Source organism: Poecilia formosa, unplaced genomic scaffold, assembly GCF_000485575.1.
Source record: "Poecilia formosa unplaced genomic scaffold, Poecilia_formosa-5.1.2 Scaffold26, whole genome shotgun sequence".
NCBI lineage: Eukaryota > Metazoa > Chordata > Actinopteri > Cyprinodontiformes > Poeciliidae > Poecilia > Poecilia formosa.
Genome location: NW_006799965.1, coordinates 3596552 through 3615450, shown reverse-complemented (window position 1 = coordinate 3615450; position 18899 = coordinate 3596552). Strand labels below are relative to the sequence as shown.

General features: G+C 40.3%; 1 protein-coding gene and 1 long non-coding RNA gene across 6 annotated transcripts in view; both read right to left on the bottom strand.

The window, feature by feature from the left end:
- The window catches only part of gria3b (glutamate receptor, ionotropic, AMPA 3b), a 112511-nt gene that overhangs the window by 72413 nt on the left and 21199 nt on the right, over positions 1 to 18899 (bottom strand). For all 5 annotated transcript variants that reach the window (XM_007548476.2, XM_007548475.2, XM_016669634.1 and 2 more), the window contains exon 3: positions 6198 to 6437. In XM_007548476.2, coding sequence (XP_007548538.1) covers positions 6198 to 6437 — 240 coding nt within the window. The remainder of the gene's footprint in view (positions 1 to 6197; positions 6438 to 18899) is intronic.
- On the bottom strand, positions 16111 to 16509 carry LOC103135644 (uncharacterized). The gene is made up of 2 exons (XR_001661669.1): positions 16449 to 16509; positions 16111 to 16346 (listed from the first exon to the last, which is right to left on the bottom strand). It is a non-coding gene; the product is annotated as an uncharacterized LOC103135644 (long non-coding RNA).

Here is an 18899-nt window from a genome sequence, read left to right as displayed (position 1 = left end):
GAAAATGCCTCTGAAAGGTCTTTTTTAGAAACGGAGGAAAGTTTTCACGACATAATATAAGAAGAAAAATTATTTTACATGGCAGCTAAGACTTATGTTTTAAAGTAAATTGAAAATCTGTATAGATGTTTTTGCACGAGTCATGCACTTGAATGATGCTCTTCTTTTAAGAGTTGCACATCTTCAAGAAGTCAGCATCACATCATAATACTTATTTTGACTTCTCTAAACTTACATCTCAATTATCACAGTCAAATGATCACACTTTCATCTTGATTTATTCCAAAACTTTTCACCTGAAAACATTTCGTTTGTCCAGGCAGACAGTCGGAAATTTCACTTGAGCGTTTAGGTGCAGATTTTTGGTGCAGCACACTCTCGCTGCTGCGTGGCACTGTGAAACTACCCACTTTTCACTAATCTGAGGTGGGCAAATTGGGATTTTATTTGATATTTTGAAAAAAGAGCGCCAAATCAATATGGAGTTGTGCCTATGATGGGTACATACAAACATCCACCTTGCTCTTTCTCATTTGTGAATCTATCCTGAAGACAGACTTTTAAATAGTGTTTTTCTTGTATTGCAACTTGTTTGCCTAGTAAAGTCAAAGCTCTTTAAGTTCAGTTTAATTGTACCAATAAGCAGCTGTTGGATTAGGATTATGAGTTTGTGCATGGGGCTGAATGTTAAGGACATCTTTAAGAAGTTAACAAAAGACCCTGTTTTATGGTAAGTAGTAGCTTAACAGACAGTTAATGAGTTGGATGCAGCCGAGGCAAAGACAAATGTTGTCAAAATGTTCAGTGGAAGAAGCGCTTTAAAAACCTCAGCACCGGTTCCTTCAAAAATTACTATGAGCTGTGCGACGCTGATATTCACATTAAGTGATCCGGAAAATTCAAATTTGTTTTTGGACGTCAAACAAACAGCACATTCTCTGACCCCCTGGTGATTTGTACAGCAATTCATCTTTTTCCAAGCACTTTGCTGCCGTCGAGGAAGGAAAGGTTGTGACTGCTGTGCAACAACAATCAGAGTGAACACAAAGACATACACTTGGGGGGGAGGGAGAAGACATAAGTGAAAGCTAAAAGCACATAAAGAAGAAGAATGGGGGGATGTGGGGATGGGAGGAAAGAATGAGGGAGAGTGACTCATAAATCAAGAAAAGGTGAGATTGCTGAATCAGGGTTGATTGTGCCTGGGAGAGACAATAAAGCCTGTAATCATCTGTCTCTGCTGCACAGACCTGGCAATTATCTGCCCATACCTGACCGCAAAAACAGAAAGGGCAGGATCCATCTACCTTCACCCGATCATCCCATATCGCTCCAGTTTTTAAGGGGAAATATGATGATGCAGACTGTAAGAGCAGGGCAATAGCGTTCCCCTTCACAGGGGTATCTGTAGAGAGAGAGTGTGTGTGTGTGTGTTCGAAGAGTTTCCTTCTGCTTATTCGTTCAGATATTAATCAAAGTAGAGGGTTCTGATAGTTGCTTTGGATCTTTCATCTCCCTCCATCTACATGCATATTAACATGCACACATAAGGAAGGTTGTCAATTCATTACCACAGATAAGAGGAGAGTAGTCTCTTATTACGACGGTGTAACACCGCCTGTGCAAGCTCCATTTGCTTCAGCTGCTGCTCTTCCTTTGTGACATCTGCTTTCAAAATGCTTCCGCATATTGGCATTTAGGATACAAATTTCCCCATCATTTTTCTCCAATACTTGCGAGCCTGAAGCGTATGGACATCGCTCTCTGACTGAAAGCGCGGCACAGAGGGCTAAAAGCATTTTTTTGCCTGTCCAATAACAGAGCTAAATGAATAGTGTGGCTGTAATTAATCTTTTCTATTGACTGAATAAAAAACCTCTTGGTACTACTCAGCTGTTTTCCCCTCTCTGTATTTTTCTCTCTAATAGGAGAGTTTGGAAAATAATTGCAAAGTTGCTGCCAGTGTTGTGGATGATCAAATCTTTTATCAAACACAAATTAGAAAGCAAAAAGGAAAATATATTTCAACAGGTGATTAGTGTTGCACATCCCGACCACAGGCTCATTTGCAATTCTCATGTATTTATTTATTTAATTCAATGCTTGTGTTCAGCACATCATAAATGTAGCCTCTCATGAAAAGGGACTGTGTTATATTTAGCTTTTATTGTTGTTTTCACCACTGTCCCCTCTGAAGATCTTGTACGTGGAAATTATTTTTCTAAACACGTCTCCCCGATTAATTTTTTTCAAGAAACATTTTCAAAAGAATAAGCAAAAGCCACGTTTCCATCAGACAAACAAAACACCAAAGCAAAACTGCCTGGCAATAAACTAAAGTCGTGCAGTCTCACATTCTCAGCAAGGCAAAGCTCTAACATAAAGCCTTCATTTTGTTGTTAAATTATTGTCAGGTGTAGTTTGATTCAAGATGGCATCTAAAATGTGATGATTGTATGTTTTACCCGGAGAAAATGTCACCTAAACAGGTAAGAAAGAAACTTTTAAGCCACGTAAAAGGACGTTGGTTTTTGCTCACACCCTAAAAGGGTCACAAGACAAACCTAGCTGAGTTCCTGTGAAACCTCTCCCACTGCAGTCTACATCATGGTGTTTTGTGTGATTTACAACTAAATAGTAAACACAGCAATCATTGCAGAGAGGAACAACTATTAGAAGTTCACAAATTCAGAAGAAGAGGAAATAGTCGTTGACAAGCTGCAGTGTCTCATTTTATTTTCCATGTTGTGGGAAAAAAATGAGAGCAGAAGGCATCAGTGGGACGTTCTCCTGCTGCACAGGACCAGAACCGAGCGGGCGGAGCTCGGTGTTTTGGACCGACGGTGCATACTTCCTCACCGCCTCAGAAAATTGCCATCCGGCTCTCAGGCTGAAAAAGCTTCTGGCAGATGAGCAGTCAAGGCTGTTTTGCGCATAAACGAACACGGCCACAAAATTCAGATCATTCACACAATAGCTGTGCATGCACAGAACGAAAAGTTTCCCAGGAGGGTTGCGACAAGACGGGACGGACGATATGAGGCCGAGAACAAAATGATGCGATTTTCATCATGCAACTGCGACCTTGAGGACCAATTTCTGCATGTCGGCCCATACGGAGCTTTTTATGAACCCCTTGTACTGATGTCTAAACAGTAAACCAATAAAAACAGAAAAAACACAATGTGGGAAAGTAAATGAAATGGCAAAGAAGATGGTGGTCTATGCATATGGGAAGAATGTTGTGATTTAAATGATAATAAAACTAAAAATTGTTTATTTCACTCGTTTATAAAGTAAGGGTAAAGTTTCCAGGGGGTCTTCCTTTACTTGGTTGGCCAAGACATGAGAGACTTCTAGGTTTTACCTTTGGACGGTTTTATTGGAAGCATTGATGCTTTGAACAGGTTTGAAAAGGATCACAGGGCTAATTAAAAAATCTCAACAAAGCTTTGAAAACAGAATTGTTAAGAGATTGTTGCACTTCACGATTCCCGGTCTCAGGACATTTGCGACATGTCTTCAGTTTCTTTCTCTACCCCGTTTCTCTAAAAAAAAATTACAAGTGTCCCAAATATGTAAAACATATGTGTTGTACACTGATCAATATGGATTCTGTGTTTTAACCAGATTTAAATGTTTTGCTTTATATAATTTAACCCTTAAAACCATTTAAGTTTAAAATACAGACACAGAAAAGTAGAATAACAGACAGGTTTTGGGGGGTGTGGGGGGTATCTTGCCCTTTCCCTAATATTTTTGTTTTATTTTTGTTTTAGTTTATCAAATCAAGTCAACATTTGACTGAAAAAACTAGAATTTGTCGTCGTGGATCAAAGTGCACATCTCATCTCTTTGAGCGTGCAGATGTCGGCATGAAAAATCTGATCAGAGTAACAGATAAAAATCATTTGAAAGAATTTAATAACAGCGTATTGAATTGTCTGCCAGTTTTCCCCTTCCTTCAGAGCGAGTCTAAAAGGAAAACATGCACCCTTGAAAGCAGTTTCCCCCCCGTCACTCCTCTCTTGCTTTGGCCAGCAGTCAGTGTCCACGATGCCAGGGGAGCTGCACTACCTGATAAGCAAAGGTAGAGGCTCTCTGACACATCTGTCTGCTTGATGAGCCAAGTGTCAAAGTCCCCCAAAGTGCTGGATGAAGTGCATCAATAAACGACTTTAATCCCCTCCTGGGGCCAATGTCCTCCCACTAATAAGGGATCGTTTTACACCGCTGGCTGTAAGCAGAGAGGTAAAAGTGGCTTGGCATGCGCCTCAGCATGCGGATGTGCTCTACGCTGGGAATTGTCTGTACACAGGTAACAGGCTGTAAATCACAGGCGCCTGCTGTTGCTTTAATTGCCGGACTGAATTGGTGTTTGGTTCCTGTTTGTTTCTTTCTTGTTTTACCTCCCTCTGTTGCCCCCTTTTGCCATTTTGTTTTTTTGTTATTTTTTAAAAGACCATGTCTATTTGTCATCACTACCTCTCCATCTTTCCAATACTTCCTGCAGTGTTGAATTTCAGGCCATTTTCCTCTGATATGACTCCAGCTCTATCCCAGAAAGTTTCAGACACTACAGAAAGTAAAATAAAAAAAAAGAAAAAAAAAAGAAGAAGCACAGGGGCTGAGCAGTATTTGGTTGTTCTGAAGGACATGTGGGTTGCTTGCATCCGCAGGGGAGATCCAATGAGTGTCCTAGTCAGAGTGACCCTAATTAACCACACATTATCTACAGGCTGTGCAGAGGATTAAGGCCCCTAGCTGTGGACCGTACAGGCCTGGAGACCCAGGAAAAGAGGACTCTGCATGAAAACCCACTTCATACTCTGCCTCAAACCTGAATTTAGATGAAGGTGGGAATGTGAAACTGGACCTCAAAAGATCCAAGTAAGGAGGCAGAATGCGGAAGAGAAATGTGGCTGGGATTAAACGGTTGTATAAAATTTAAACATTTGCCTCTGTGTTTTCCATTCTTGCCTTTTATTAAACCTAAATGTTTTGTTATGAGGCAAGGATAACTCAAGGAAATACAAAAAAGCAATTATTAAAATGATAGTTTTATATATATATGAAAATGTAATCGTCCCAACTAGCCTAACACCATGTGAAAAAGTAATCACCTTCTTGTTAACTTGTTTACTGTGGCTAAAAAAATATATTTTCATTTTTATTCCTTTTGGAAAACTAAGTTCAATTTCACTAAAGCTGCCAGATCTGTAGAATCAACAAAATATTCAAAAATAACATCTATGACAACATAAATAAGCCTTTAGAGGTCTTAAAATATGATCTCCTTGTGTTTAAATTTATTTTAAACTGTTCGTGAAAATTTCTTCATGGTCTTAAAACGTGACAAAAAAAAAGCTAAAAGAATAAATACTTTTTCACAGCACTGGCTCTGCTGGTCAGGGCTTTTCTCTATAATGACTAAATATAGCAACCCCACTTCACAATGCACGTTCCCAGGAAAACACTGTTTCTGGCACGCCTACAAAGAGGAAGAGATATTTTGACTTCGTCTGTCATCTCCTGGAAATCTCCCTCTCCCCCCGGCAAGGTGATGTTTGAACAAATTGAAGCTACTGTAGGAGGAGAGGATCGTCTTTCTACTGAGAGATAATGAGCTCATTTCCCCGCCTGACATTAGAAATCCAACAAATTAACACTTTCCTGTGTTGACAGGTTGTCATGTACACAGCATCCACAATGCAAGGCAATCTGGGAACTTGCACAGAGACCCCCATTGAAGCAACACAGTGAACGACTCCCGCAGGCCGCCGGAGAGTCTGACTTCGGTTGGAAACACTTTAGTAGCAGCTGTGACATCCTCATTTCAGTTGAAAGACGAGCCAATATCAACAACACGATTAAAGAGGAGATTAACTGGCATCAACCAGTCAACTGTTAGACGGATTCAAATGCTATAGCTCATAAAAGTGCTATTGCTTTTAGAGGGGTAGAGTATTACAAGGGTGATGGTTTGCAAGTGAATGCATTTTATATTTTCATAACACCAAAATATTCTATTAGAGAGTTATAACAGTGCAACTCTTCATAAGGCTCCCATGAGGTATTACAGAGCAAATTTAAACTTTCCATTATCCTGCTACGCACTAGCTTTATGGAGTCACTGCAACACAGTTCTCCGCTGTAATTCAGTCCGTATGAGCCCGGCTCAAGACTCTTCAACTTACCTCGATCGGTGTCATAGAGGTAAACAAACTTCTGCCACTTGTAGTAGGAGAGCAGGCTGAGCACAGCGCCCCTCAGGGTCGGCCGCATCTGGATGACAAACTGCACCTCGTTATCGGTGGGGTAACTGGGCGTGACAAAGGAGGTGTGCAGAGCGCCGCAGAAGGAGGTCAAGGTGTTCATGGACTTCTTGTCGTAGAATCCGAAGATGGCGTACACCCCGCGGGAGAACTGGGAGCAAACTGCAGGGACAGCAAAGCGCAAGAGGACACGCGTCAGCATGTTTTCACTTTTGTGAGCTTGAGCGTCGACACTTCAGGCTGGAATCGTTCTTTATGTGGCAAACACACAGCAGACTGAAAAAAAAGGGGTCATCTGCATGTAAATGCTCTTTGTGCGCTTGATAACTCAGAGACGACTAATGAAAAGAATGGAAGTAAATAAACACACAAATGTAGATGCTCACAACATCGAGCTGTGACATTTTCCTTATTTTCTATTTAATGTCTTTCAGGGTGCATGTGACAATCTACAGTGTCTTGAAAAAGTATTTATGCCTCTTGATTTGTTTTTTTTTAATCATTTCTCACATCCCACCCACAAATTTCAACATGTTATATTGGAAATTTATGTGACAGACCAATACAAAGTAGTACATAATTGCAAAGCAGATGGAAAATTATTTTCAACATTTTTGATAAAAAAAAAGAAAAAATGTTGCACATTTGTAATCCCCTTTACTTTGTGACCGCAAATAAAATTCACCATTCAGTGAATAGACATCGCCTGTAGTTCATTGTTTTCTGAAAGCCTCAGAGAATGACATTTAAAGCTGGATTGTGTGAGAAAACACTGCTTCATTCACTTTGTAAAAGTGGAAACATTATGACTTAATAGCTAACATAAGTTTTACTGTTTTGGTCTTAATTCAACATAGTATATGTGGCAAAAAAACAGTGATAAACACTCCCTCCCTACTCTAAAAACGGATATGGGTTTGTCTTTTTTTTTGCTGGCCAGAGAAAAGAGAAAATGGATAGAACTAAAAACAGGGAATTATTATCACATGAAATCCCTGTACTATAAATGAAACATGTGGCTATGTAAAAATGTGACACACAGAGAATTGAGAATACTTTTTCTGCAGAGCATTATAATCCCTAAAGAGTGCCGATGAACCTTTTTGTAATTAAACAAGAATCAGTGCCACAGATGATGTCAATAAGATGAGTAATATCTGATTTTATTTTCATTTTTACTTTATGAGATTTTCTAAAGAAAGCATTCATCATTACGCCGCAAGGACTTGAAGAATCTTGGCTGAAAAGACTAAAAACTCACGACGACCGTTTGATGAATAAAACATTTCATAAATCAGCCTGGAAATGACAGTACCAAACTGTCACTCTAAGACAATGCAATATAGTTTTGAAGATTAACATTTGTAAGTGAATTCTGTAACCATAAAAAGATATAAAACTTTAGGCAATTTCATAAAAATAATAATAATAAAAACAACAACAATTTCTTAAATGTTTAAATACGCAATGCAATTTCAAGCACTGGTGTATAGAAAACGGAGGTCAAAAGATAAATGTCACTGTAGGATATGGTAAATGTTAGTCATCTGGTGACGTCCAAATCAGTGCACTGCGTCCAAAAAGACAGCCCGCTTTCCCACAGGATCTGCTGATAAAGGCTGCAGCTTGTATGTTGGGAAAGTGGCAGGCAGCGGATAGAAACGTCACAACATTCAGTGAAAGCTTCCAGCTCCAGCTCGAAGCTCCCAGCAGTTATCTCTCTGCTCCCTCATCCAAAGTGAACAAGTCGCTGCGGTATTCACAGCAGCTGTGAGCGCTGCTGCTTCCTGTCCCCGCTTCAGTCGGCTCCCTCCAAAAGAGCTGCGAACGTCAACCCTTTTCACCTCCAGTAAAAAAAAAACAAAAAAAAAAACACAAGGAGTGAACTTTCACTTTCAGCAGTCTCGTAAATAATAGCTGTCAGTTGTGGCAGGTTGTGGCAAGTGTTTAATGTAACAAGTGTCATCAAATCCAAGATAGATCTTTTTTTTTTCTTTACACAGGCCAAATGAGTTTGAAAAAAAAAAAAAATCCCTAGAAAGTTTTTAAAAAACGATGCTTAATTGGGTATTTACTTTCAGAGTGAGCATAACAAATAGTTTATTAGTTTTGACGTTGTCTGGGAAAAAAAAAAAAAAAAAAAAAAAAAAAACTCAGACAATCCCGGAACTGTGCAGCTCAGTAAAATGATCCATTTTCTTTGTCAGAAAGAGCTTCTGGCATTTCTTCAGAGGCCACAAAAAAAACAGTTTGCGTATTCATCTTGCACTCTAGTGAGACAGCATAAATTGCTAGGCTTGAACAGCTTCCATTAAGTCAGAAGCCATTAAGGTGTAAACTAATATTAAAAGCTACAGGTGTGTTTTGGTTGCCAGCTCGATCATAAACATATTCTGATTGACTCTCCAGTTTTCCCGCTGGGTAATCAAGCATTCTCATCACTCTTAAACACTTTGAATATTACAGTTCAGCAGTTCAGTTTACAAGGGGAGGGGGGGAAGGATGGCTTCATCCAATCCTGTTTGATGGCTGTTTCAAATATTTGTTTCTGATTCCCTGGTGGATATTCAGTTAGGCTACACAGTGAGACATCGCTTCGACTCCTGCCTTAAATAGGGGGGTGTTAGTAACAAACAGTCACAGAGGTGACAGTTCTTATTTTATGCCCTCTAATCAGGCTGACGATACTTCTTTATTCTCTCCCCGTGGGGGTTTTCAGCCTTTGTGATTGAATGTGCAACCCCCCTCTGATGCGCAAAGAACAACATGATGGTGCTCAGATATTTGGCTCTTAAGCAGAGTTGCTGTGCGAATGAGAAATCTCATCACTGGTGTGATTTGCCGCATCTCCTTTAATTCTGTTCACTTTCCATCTTTGCTCAGACAAGGACCTCTTCCAAAGTATTCCTGATCTCTGTCTTTCTCTGTCTTTCTCGCACATGCACACAACAAAGCTTCTTGATAAGTGAATCAACAACCCGACTGCGGCATTGTGGGTAAGGGCTGCAGGGTGAGAGGGACAATCTCCCAAAGTGAACGGGAGCCAGTGAGAGCTGCAGCCCCAGTCGAAACCCGGCTTCCTCTGCACTTCCTCTTAATTTGGGCGAGCACTGACATAAGACCTATCCTACGGGTCTAGATCCAGCAACTCCTTTATCTTGGCTGAAGCTGTCCTGTGCTTTTAGGGTTAACCTTTGAGCAAGCCCAGACGTCGTTACCAAATAATCCCCTGTTGAAACCCTTTGAATCCCCTCTCTGAGACGAACTTATTCTAGTGGAAATGTTTTGGGGGCTGCTGTGATTCCAAGAACAATGCTGTCTTGAATAATCTGAGCTCAATAAAGATTGTCTCACGGAGGTGACATCTTGCACAGACGCATTCTGCTTTTGTTTTGCGGGCTTAACTCCGGTCGTTTTCTTTCCAAAAGACATGCCTGCACCCTCTCCTCCTTTTACGCAACCCATACCTAACTATTGCTGAAGGTAGTAAACAATCTTGTCTTCAGAATCTGCCGCTGCACCTCCGCCTTTGGAGTCAGCCTTAATGAACATCAATTGTGCCTGCTTATACAGCACCAGGGGGCTTGTTGTTGTAGCAATGTGTATACGTTGCGCTATAGACCCTACTAGAGTTATTCTACCACTACATACAATTAACGGGAGCAGCGATATTGATTTTTAGTAGAGCACTTTAAGCTTGGTGCAGAAGGCTCTTGTTTTTTTCTCTCTCAATCACTACTGGACAAGTTCCAGTTAAAAGCAAACATATAAACGGCCGTCTTCAGGGCTTTACTGCTTTTGCTAACTAACAAACAAGCAGGTGCATGGATGGAAATGAAAATAAAAATGCATCCTTCATCCAGCTGAGGCGGCTTGACGTGGGCAATGGCTTTCTGCCAAGATAAGCATGGCTTGGCAGACAGCCATGACGCAAGAAAAGTTATCCATCTATCATTGGCCCCGGAGCTAGTTTTCCACTGCTTAATTGTATGTCCAGTCAATGGGAATGGGCGCTCCCTGTTTAATGCACTGTGTAAGCACTGCAAAAAAAGTAATAACGATATTGTTTTGCAATGCAGGTGCCTAATAATGTTGAAGTTAGTGCCTTATTAGAAGCTAATAATTTGCCCCAATGATAATAACAGACTGATGCTTCGAGTGTATTTCACCACGCCTCGCTCAAAATATTAAACATTTTACCATTTCAGTCATTAACTAAATAGGCTTACACTGAAAATAACTTGAACATGATTTGAGATTTGCGAAGTCTATTTGCAATATCACTTTCAGTAACAATATATTCCAAATGTACTATTATCATAGCATGCAATGACTGCCCAGATTCCAACATGTGTTAGCAGCTGATCATTAAAGATCTGCCTTTGTCATGTTTTAAAATGCATAAAATAAAACTATAATTCTCTACTTCTCTCATGTTTGGTTATTGTTGTTGCCTTTGATGTTTCTACACTGCAGCCTTTGGGTGGGGCTCATGTTGACACCCCAGAGTGAAAACCACATGTCTGCAGAAAACCATCAATCTTTTTCTCATTTGTAGTGATGTTAATCCATTATTGTCTTCAAAGTATCCAACTCATGGAAACAATCAGCAATACTAAGTTTTTGTTAGTCTGATTTACAGCTTTCTTCTGTGACCGATTTGCTAACAGGACCAATTTGCAGCTTTTAGGAGCTGCAAGCTGGTTTCTGGTGATGTCCAGAAATTAGACCACACAAGACGCTGAAAGGTGTTGGATTTTTAATCAGGTAATCAGGTTGATGGCTCGGGTTACCTATAAAAAGAGAATTATTCCAAATTAGTCTATGATAGCCCCCAGTAGTTTATTTTTATCTCACACAAGAAACTGATAGTAAATTGTTTATGCTTTATGTGGGTGTTAACCTGATGGTCTTGTATCTTTAGCACTGGAATTCCTCCAGGCCTGAATTATTACCCAACAGGCTGAGTTAATGTAATGTTAATTTATCTCAGTCCTGACAGAAGGTGCGCAGGTCATGATCTACGCTGAGCAACACTTTATGGGATTATGGACTTTTGTAGTGGAGGTTATGTCATTTCTGTTCTAGTTAGATGTCACAGAAGGAGGAAGGTTGCTGTTCATTTAGGGAAACTGAATTTAGGGTTGTTGCAGTGACTTTCTATGGCTCTCCACTCTCTCAATCCTGTTGGTTAGTTATGGACCGGATGCGTACAGAACGCTCTGCAGCGCAACTTAAAAAAAAAAAAAAACGACACAAAAATAAATAGAGGACTCACTCAACTCGGCTTTCTGTGAACATTACGGTTTCTCATGCAGCCTCAGTGGAGAAAAGAGACGGGGGCAAAAAAGTTACACTTCTTTAAAAAGCAGTACCTCACTGCATTTAGCTGAATTACTCAACATCACTGCTAGGCTAACAAGTTAGCGGACGTGACGTCATACGGCTACCTGCAGCGTCTGAGGAATCTCCGCTAATGAGATGGTGCATGACACATTCAGGTACAGCTAGAAAATTAGAGATTCTAAATGTCAAACAACCTCAAAGTGGTTCAAATATGTTTTATTGTGAAACATGTTGTATTCTAGCATTTCTAAACCATTTTCTGTTTATATTATTGCATAATCGATCTATCCACGCACGGGCAATGTCTGGTTAGTATTTTTTTTCCAAGTAAAAATAATAATAATAATTTTAAAAAAAAGCCTCTATTACCATCATCTTTAGTCACCGAATATTTTAACAGCCTCACATTTCTACTGTAATTACTATCACCTACACCTTTGCCATATTGTGAAGAGGTATGCTACCTTAAAATCTTTTTCAGTTTTATCTGGTTACATCTGCAAACTGTATTGAGATTTCATAGACCTTCACAAATTCATTCATAATGGTGAAGTGGGGAAAAAAATGATAAAAATTAAAATCCACAGAATGTGGCGTACATTTGCATTGAGCACCATCTACTCTGATACCAATAAATTAAATCCAGTACAACCAACCATCTTGAAAGATCACAAATGAAATGGAGCTCATGCGCAAATTCAAGCTGGAAAACTTCTGCCTCACCTGCTCCACCCAATCGCTGCGTCATGCTTTCCGCCTCCTACCCCAGCGCTGGACCTGGACCCGGCGTGTTCAATCATTAATCAATCAAGCTCCGCTTATAAGGATCCACGCCCACGCCAGCAGCCGCTCTCCAGGTGTGCGCAACCCACCTCCACCCCCTTCTCCACCAGCATCATTCAACTCTCCAGGACGTCATCCTTCCTGACCTCCACCACCAGTGTCGGGCCTCGGGGGAGAGCATCCCTAATCAGCGTTGGGGATGTTCACCCGAGTTCACGGCAAACAGCGCTCAAATCTTCTGCCGGGGCCCGAGCGCCAAAGAACTGTTATTCATTTCTAAAGAATTGTTATTCATTTTGTCATTAAATCCTTTAATTATCTTTTCTGTGTCTGAGTTTATCCAGATTGAAGTGCATCCGTAATTTAGTCTTAGTGATCTAGTTGTTCTGAAAAAGCCTCAAAGGTTTATTAGAAAACATTAGCAAAACAAACATCATAAAGACCAAGGACCAAAGCAAATGGGTCAAACAGAAAGTTGTGGAGAAGTTGCCACACTTTTCATATTGTTTTATCTACAAAACATTTGAAAAGCTATGTATCCCTTTTTTTCTTTTTCAATTTTGTTGTAACACAATTACAGTGTATTTATGTTGGTTTAGTACAGAAATATCCCAAAGCCAATGCAGTAAATTTTGTAGTTATTACTTGAAAAAAAAAGTGGAACATTAAATGGTTATACTCTTGCAAGGCAATTCAAATTTTTATACATTTCTTGTTTAGAAAATCAGAGATCTAAAGTGCATTAGATATTAGTGATGTCCTTGAGATTCTTGAAGATGTAATGTTAATTTAATCTTAGAGTCGTTTTTTGATAATCACTAAACGATTTTGTGCTTCGACAGGTTCTAAAAAGCAAAGCTAGCCATTTTTGTTGAAGCGACTAGCTACGGCATTTTAATTAAAACTCATACAAAACACTATTCATTGTGGTGCGAGAAGTAGCACGCAGATAATCTCAATGAATGTATGAGCAGGTAATTTTACTGTGTAATTTTGTAGCATTACTTTCCCCAGCAAGAGCGATACTGATCTCGATTAAATACTGAAAAATGTGATCTAATCAGCAATTAATCTTCCTTAAGCTGGTGGGCTTAAATTAAAAAAAAACGGTGCACGGAAATAAAGATGACCAATTTGCTTTTACTCGGTGCTAGTGGGAAAAGATAAAGTGCAGGCTATTAAAACCATGAATACTTGTAAGAAAAAAAAAGAGAACAAGGGTTGCTTTTTATTAGATGAAAACTTTGTACCTTTTTGTTGTTACATTCAGTTGCCGCATCACTTATTTCCTATTAATGTGAATTTATAGAATAAAATAGGAAGTAAGACTGAACTAGAACAGAAACTTCTTTCATTAATATGAAAACAAAACCCCTGAGTAAGAAAAAAAAAAAAAGCCGGCTTCATGCATTATCATATTTTAAACAAATAAAGCCATGGATCAGAATTATTATGCTCCGAAATGTACACCGTTTATCACTTTGTAACAGAGTTGTCCTCCTCTGCTGCACTGACCCTCCTCTCTTCCATCACTTCAGCATCTCTCTCTTGTCTCGTCTTCTTTACCCTCGCCTCCCAATTTGACCTCTTATTTTTTTCTCTCCTGTCTTTTGGCCATCTGGTCATCCCCCAAAGCACACATCCTCTTCAGGCCTGACAGTCTTTCTCTCCACCTGAGTGCCTCTCACTTTTCTTCCTCTCTCAGATTGTTTCCCCCATAATATCGCTCGGCTCCCATCAGTGGAGCGCAGATTCACGCCGGACTTCGGCAGAAACAAAAATAAATAAATAAATAAAAAATTGAGCGGCGCGGTGTGGTGGAGCAGAAGGCGCTGTGCAGAAATGCCCTGGCCTCAAGTTTCATCTCTTAGCAATTAAATAGGAATGAAATAAATGTTACGGTCCGGCTGGAAATGAAGGCAGCCGAGCTGCTCTCCAACTCTGAAGAAGTTATGTATCGGCTAATATGATTCCGGGAGCATCACCTGGAATTTCAATAAGGCTAATTTTATTTAGGTCGGACGACCATGTGCATGTAGACAAAGTCATTACAGAGGCCTGTTTTTGACTGAGTGCTAAACAACACACCACATATCCCTCTCATCTGCTCCTTCTCTTTTCTGTTCTCCTTAATCCTATTTTTTCCCCTTTTCTTTCTCTGCAGCTAAGTGTGGCTCTCCTCCCCCCTCCTCCTGCAGCAGGAAACCATGCATCCCATCTCCAGTTCACTGGTCAAACACACAGTGCCGCCCTCATTCCCTTCTATAATCAGGACACTCAGTAGCGTACGGGGATGTTACATTTCCAATGCATCACTTAAGATGGCTGACCTGGTGTGCCAGTTCAGAGGGAAATGTGACGTCTTCCAGGCACTCTGGGCTTATTCATGAAACAGATTACGCATTAAATAAAGGCATTCATTTCAAAAATGTATGTATAACTTTTCAGACTGGTGGTGATTGGGCCTCAATGCTCTCTCTGGCACAAAAGAGGCTTTGGTACTGGAGCCAGGAATGGTTAACATCAACGATGATCGTATGGCATTAGCTGTGTTTCTCGCCTGTGTCACAAAATCCACGTTCTCACTTTCCCGCTTTGGCTCAGCTCCTTCCTTTCTCACGTTTCCTCCATTTTCTGCCAACGTCTCAGTCTCTTTCTCCCTCTGGTCCGCCTCACTGCCGGTTTCTCCCACTCTCCCCCGCTGCTCCCATCTAACTCGCCTACATCAGGGCCCGCCATTGCTGCTCGGAACTGAAGGAGGAACGCTGTCACAAGGAGATCTCTTGTAAGTGCCCAAGGGGATTGCATCAGCTCTTGTCATACAGAGACATGAAGTGCTTCAAACTGTTAACTCAAATGGCAGACCCAGATTCAAGAAGTACTCAACCGCCGCGATGCCGTGAGATGATAAAGGCAAGCTGTTCCTAGTCCTGCTGAATCAACTTTGAATGATCTGATCCGCAAAAAAATCACACCAGTGCAAAGGCCAGGACAAAGTGTGGGAATGCTAAGAATAAAGAATAGCTTAGCTTTTATTATCTTGTACCCTTCTGGAACGTAGCAATTTGTTATTATGACGACACTTATATTTAGCATTGATTGAGTTAAGGTCAAATGAATTATGCCTTTGGATAAATGTCACACAATATTATAATTAAAAAGGTCTGGCAAAGCCGAGTTCTATCTTTGATTGCATAATCCATCTCTTTTACTTGCAAAGTCAAATATGTCCAGAAAGTTGTATTACAATATGGACGAACACTGCAGAGACTGTTAAATAAAGTCACACACTGTAATAACTTTACACGTGGTGGTGGTGGCAGCAACATGCTGTGGGGCAGTTCTGTAAGAAAACATGTTTATAATTTTAACAATCTTAAGTACGGTGGAGGACCTGTGATGCTGTGGCCCTGTTTGTCTTTCAAAATCCCTACTAACTCCTTCTAATTGCATAGTGACTTTATGTATTATGCTCAGCAGTGTTTGCGTATTTTATTTCTATATTTTTACTTATTTTTTCTAGTTACACTAACTACTCTACGTAGAGCCAAATTTACAACATGCATATAAACACACGATGCACAGTCTGATCTTTGGGTTAAGCTTGCCCCAGATAGAGTTAGGATCAGGCAGGAGGCTGGACTCAAACATTTGATCTAAAATCCAAAAGTGTTGTGTTTAGGTCACTTTCTGATATGTATATATATTTTTTTTTTTCGTCTTGCCTAAATTCCGACAATTAACGGTTAGAAATCGCTGTTCTTTCGACTTTTGGCAATAAACATAAAATCAAAGCCAGCAGATGTTTTGCAGGTGATCACATCTAAAATTCACTTTGCTTTTCACAGAAGCTCCGACTCTGTACAAGAAACTCTGGATTTGACATCTGCCCCATGCTCAAGCTGCCAGGTTGTGAATTCCCAGCGCTCGGTGCCTCATCTGCTGTTTGGGTTGGAAAACAAGCACAAGCAAGTCACTGGTGTATTCACATCTGTGTCTGCATTTTTTTATTTTTTTTTATTTTGCATATATGCGAGTGCTTACCTGGTGACTGTATATTGGACAATAGAGTCTGGCCTGGTGATGCTTTCAAGCTGCAGTTTCTTTGCCCAGAAAACATGAAGGAATAGTTACTGTCAAAGTTGAAACAAACTTGCAACGTACTTTGGGCAACTTCTACGTAATTGTGTGTCGTTTTTAGCAAAATTAACTTGTCATCTAAATAAATAAAATAACATACATTTGTAGAAATCTGACAGCCAGAAAAGCTTTGAGATTGGCTTCTACTATCAACTATTGTGTTCATTTCTAAAGAAAGATTTCTTTTAAATCTGTTTTTCACCTGTTGTTTGACTGAACAAAGAAAAGAAAGTACTTCTATCCATTACATGTAACATGAGAATCAAAAGAAGTACGAGGAGAGACAGGATTATAATACATTATGATCTCATGTTTTCAGGCATGTAAGTACCAATTTTCAACATCATCATCTTCATCATCATTAATTGTTTATGATAACATATAATGTAAGTAGCTCTTGGCAGTGAGTATCAATAAAATGTAGAATAAAAATAAACAAAAACATTCTGTTGGTCCTTCTGCCCAAAGTTTGATTATTTTCTATATTTTAAAATGAGCTAAAACAAAATGAAGAAAGAAAAAAAAAAACATAGTGTCATGCCAGAAACATCAAGACGCCTATTTAATTGAACTTAAAAAAAAAAAAAAAAAAAAAAAAAGTCTCATCTGGTGTTTTATCACTTTTCCAAAAGAAATGATGTGGAACAAATGTTCCTTTTATTTGAGTCGCTGTGGTCCTATAAGCAATCTGTTCAGTAAATGGTTCATGCTTGAATAAAGAAAAAGACAAACACTTGCACTTTTCCTTTAGGTGAATAATAAAATTTCCAGCATTAGGTCTGCCCACTGTCTGCGTGTCAAATCTTTCGTTTTCCCGATTAATGCCACGACACATCAAAAGTTTTCCCACTTTGAGTTGCAAAAGACAGAAAATGTGCCATGAATGTGAAATAGACCTGTGGAATTGAGACACAAAGGTCAGCCTATGTGCATGTATATCTCAACACACAAGACTTCATTTCCTATTCTCTTTCCTGCTTTGTGCCTCGCAGTCCTTCAGCCGTCAGCCTCCTTTGCCTCTCCATCTGCCATTTTGCCGGTACAGTCAGGTACAGGCGTCTGCTGAGCAATCCTCAAGGGGCTCTGTGACTCAAGTCCGTCTCCTTCAGACAGATATTTTCCCCTCTGTGGTCTTATAGTAATGCCTTTGTATAAAATGGCTAAAAACACTGCATGACACAGACAGCAAATAAAGAAAAAAAGAAAGATGTTTGAATAAGGGTGCATCTCAAACATTTAAAAACACAAAACCACTCCAAAAGCGATGTGGTCGATCTGCAGAATAATCAGTTTGATAAGACTCCACTGGTACATTCTGCATGCCCCTATTCTCTGCATGCCATCTCCTTGACACATGCAATTAGGACTGTCTGTGTGAGGAGATAACAGACCTCACCCCTTCGGCCCTCGCTTTACCTCCGCCATGACACAAACAGAGATCCCATCCTATTACAGAGTGCAAATAACCTTTTCTTCAGCAGGCTCATGCAGTCCACTATTTGCTGCAATGCAGAGGGGAAAAAAAAAGAGAGTGCTACTGAACTTGTCTCATCCCTTCAAAGTTGATCACCCTGCTCACCTGTCATCACAGTTTACACTGAGGATGGAGGCTAAACACTGACCTTTCCGGTTTTAGCGGTGTGCATTTTTAAGGAGGATTCAGCAGAGTATGAAACATGTAAGGCTTATGATAGTCTGTAATTGGATTTCCTGGAAAAGCTGGTGACAAAGTCCCTCACACACCACTAATCCTCCCAATTGCCACTGCAGGCGCAGAGCGTCCTCTTCTTTCTAGATGAATGTGGAGGAAGTGCAGAGAATGGTCCACGAAGTGAGGAAGAGCACGGACGAGGGCGAGGGATGCGGGTAGCGGCACAACTGCTTAAGGGCAGATACTTTTCTGAGTGTCACAGGAGTCAGGCTAATCACCACCTATGAGGTGGGAGAGAAGTGATCAGAGGAAGCGGAGCGCCAAGGTCCACGAGAAAAGGCGAGGAGTGAGGCGAAGTTCAGCCGTGTCACGCTAAAACAGCAAACATTCAAACTGTTGCTGTCAGAAGTGTTGCTGGCCTCTGCCATCACAGCAGGCGGGGCAGATAAGCTGCGCTGAATCATAAGAGACAGTTCACCTTAAGGCTGCCTTTGAGAGTAAAAAGATGCAAGGGGAAAACAAATCTCAGCCCCATCAAAGAGATTAAAGCAACAGCTTAACAAGATGACACTGAAATATTTGATTCAGCTGTAAGACTGTTGATCTGAGCGAAAGGTTCACGCTGGTATATTTTCTCTGCAATGTCCTGCACACAGCCGACTTGTTTTGAATCCAGTTCATCCAACAAGAAGAATAGCTGTCAG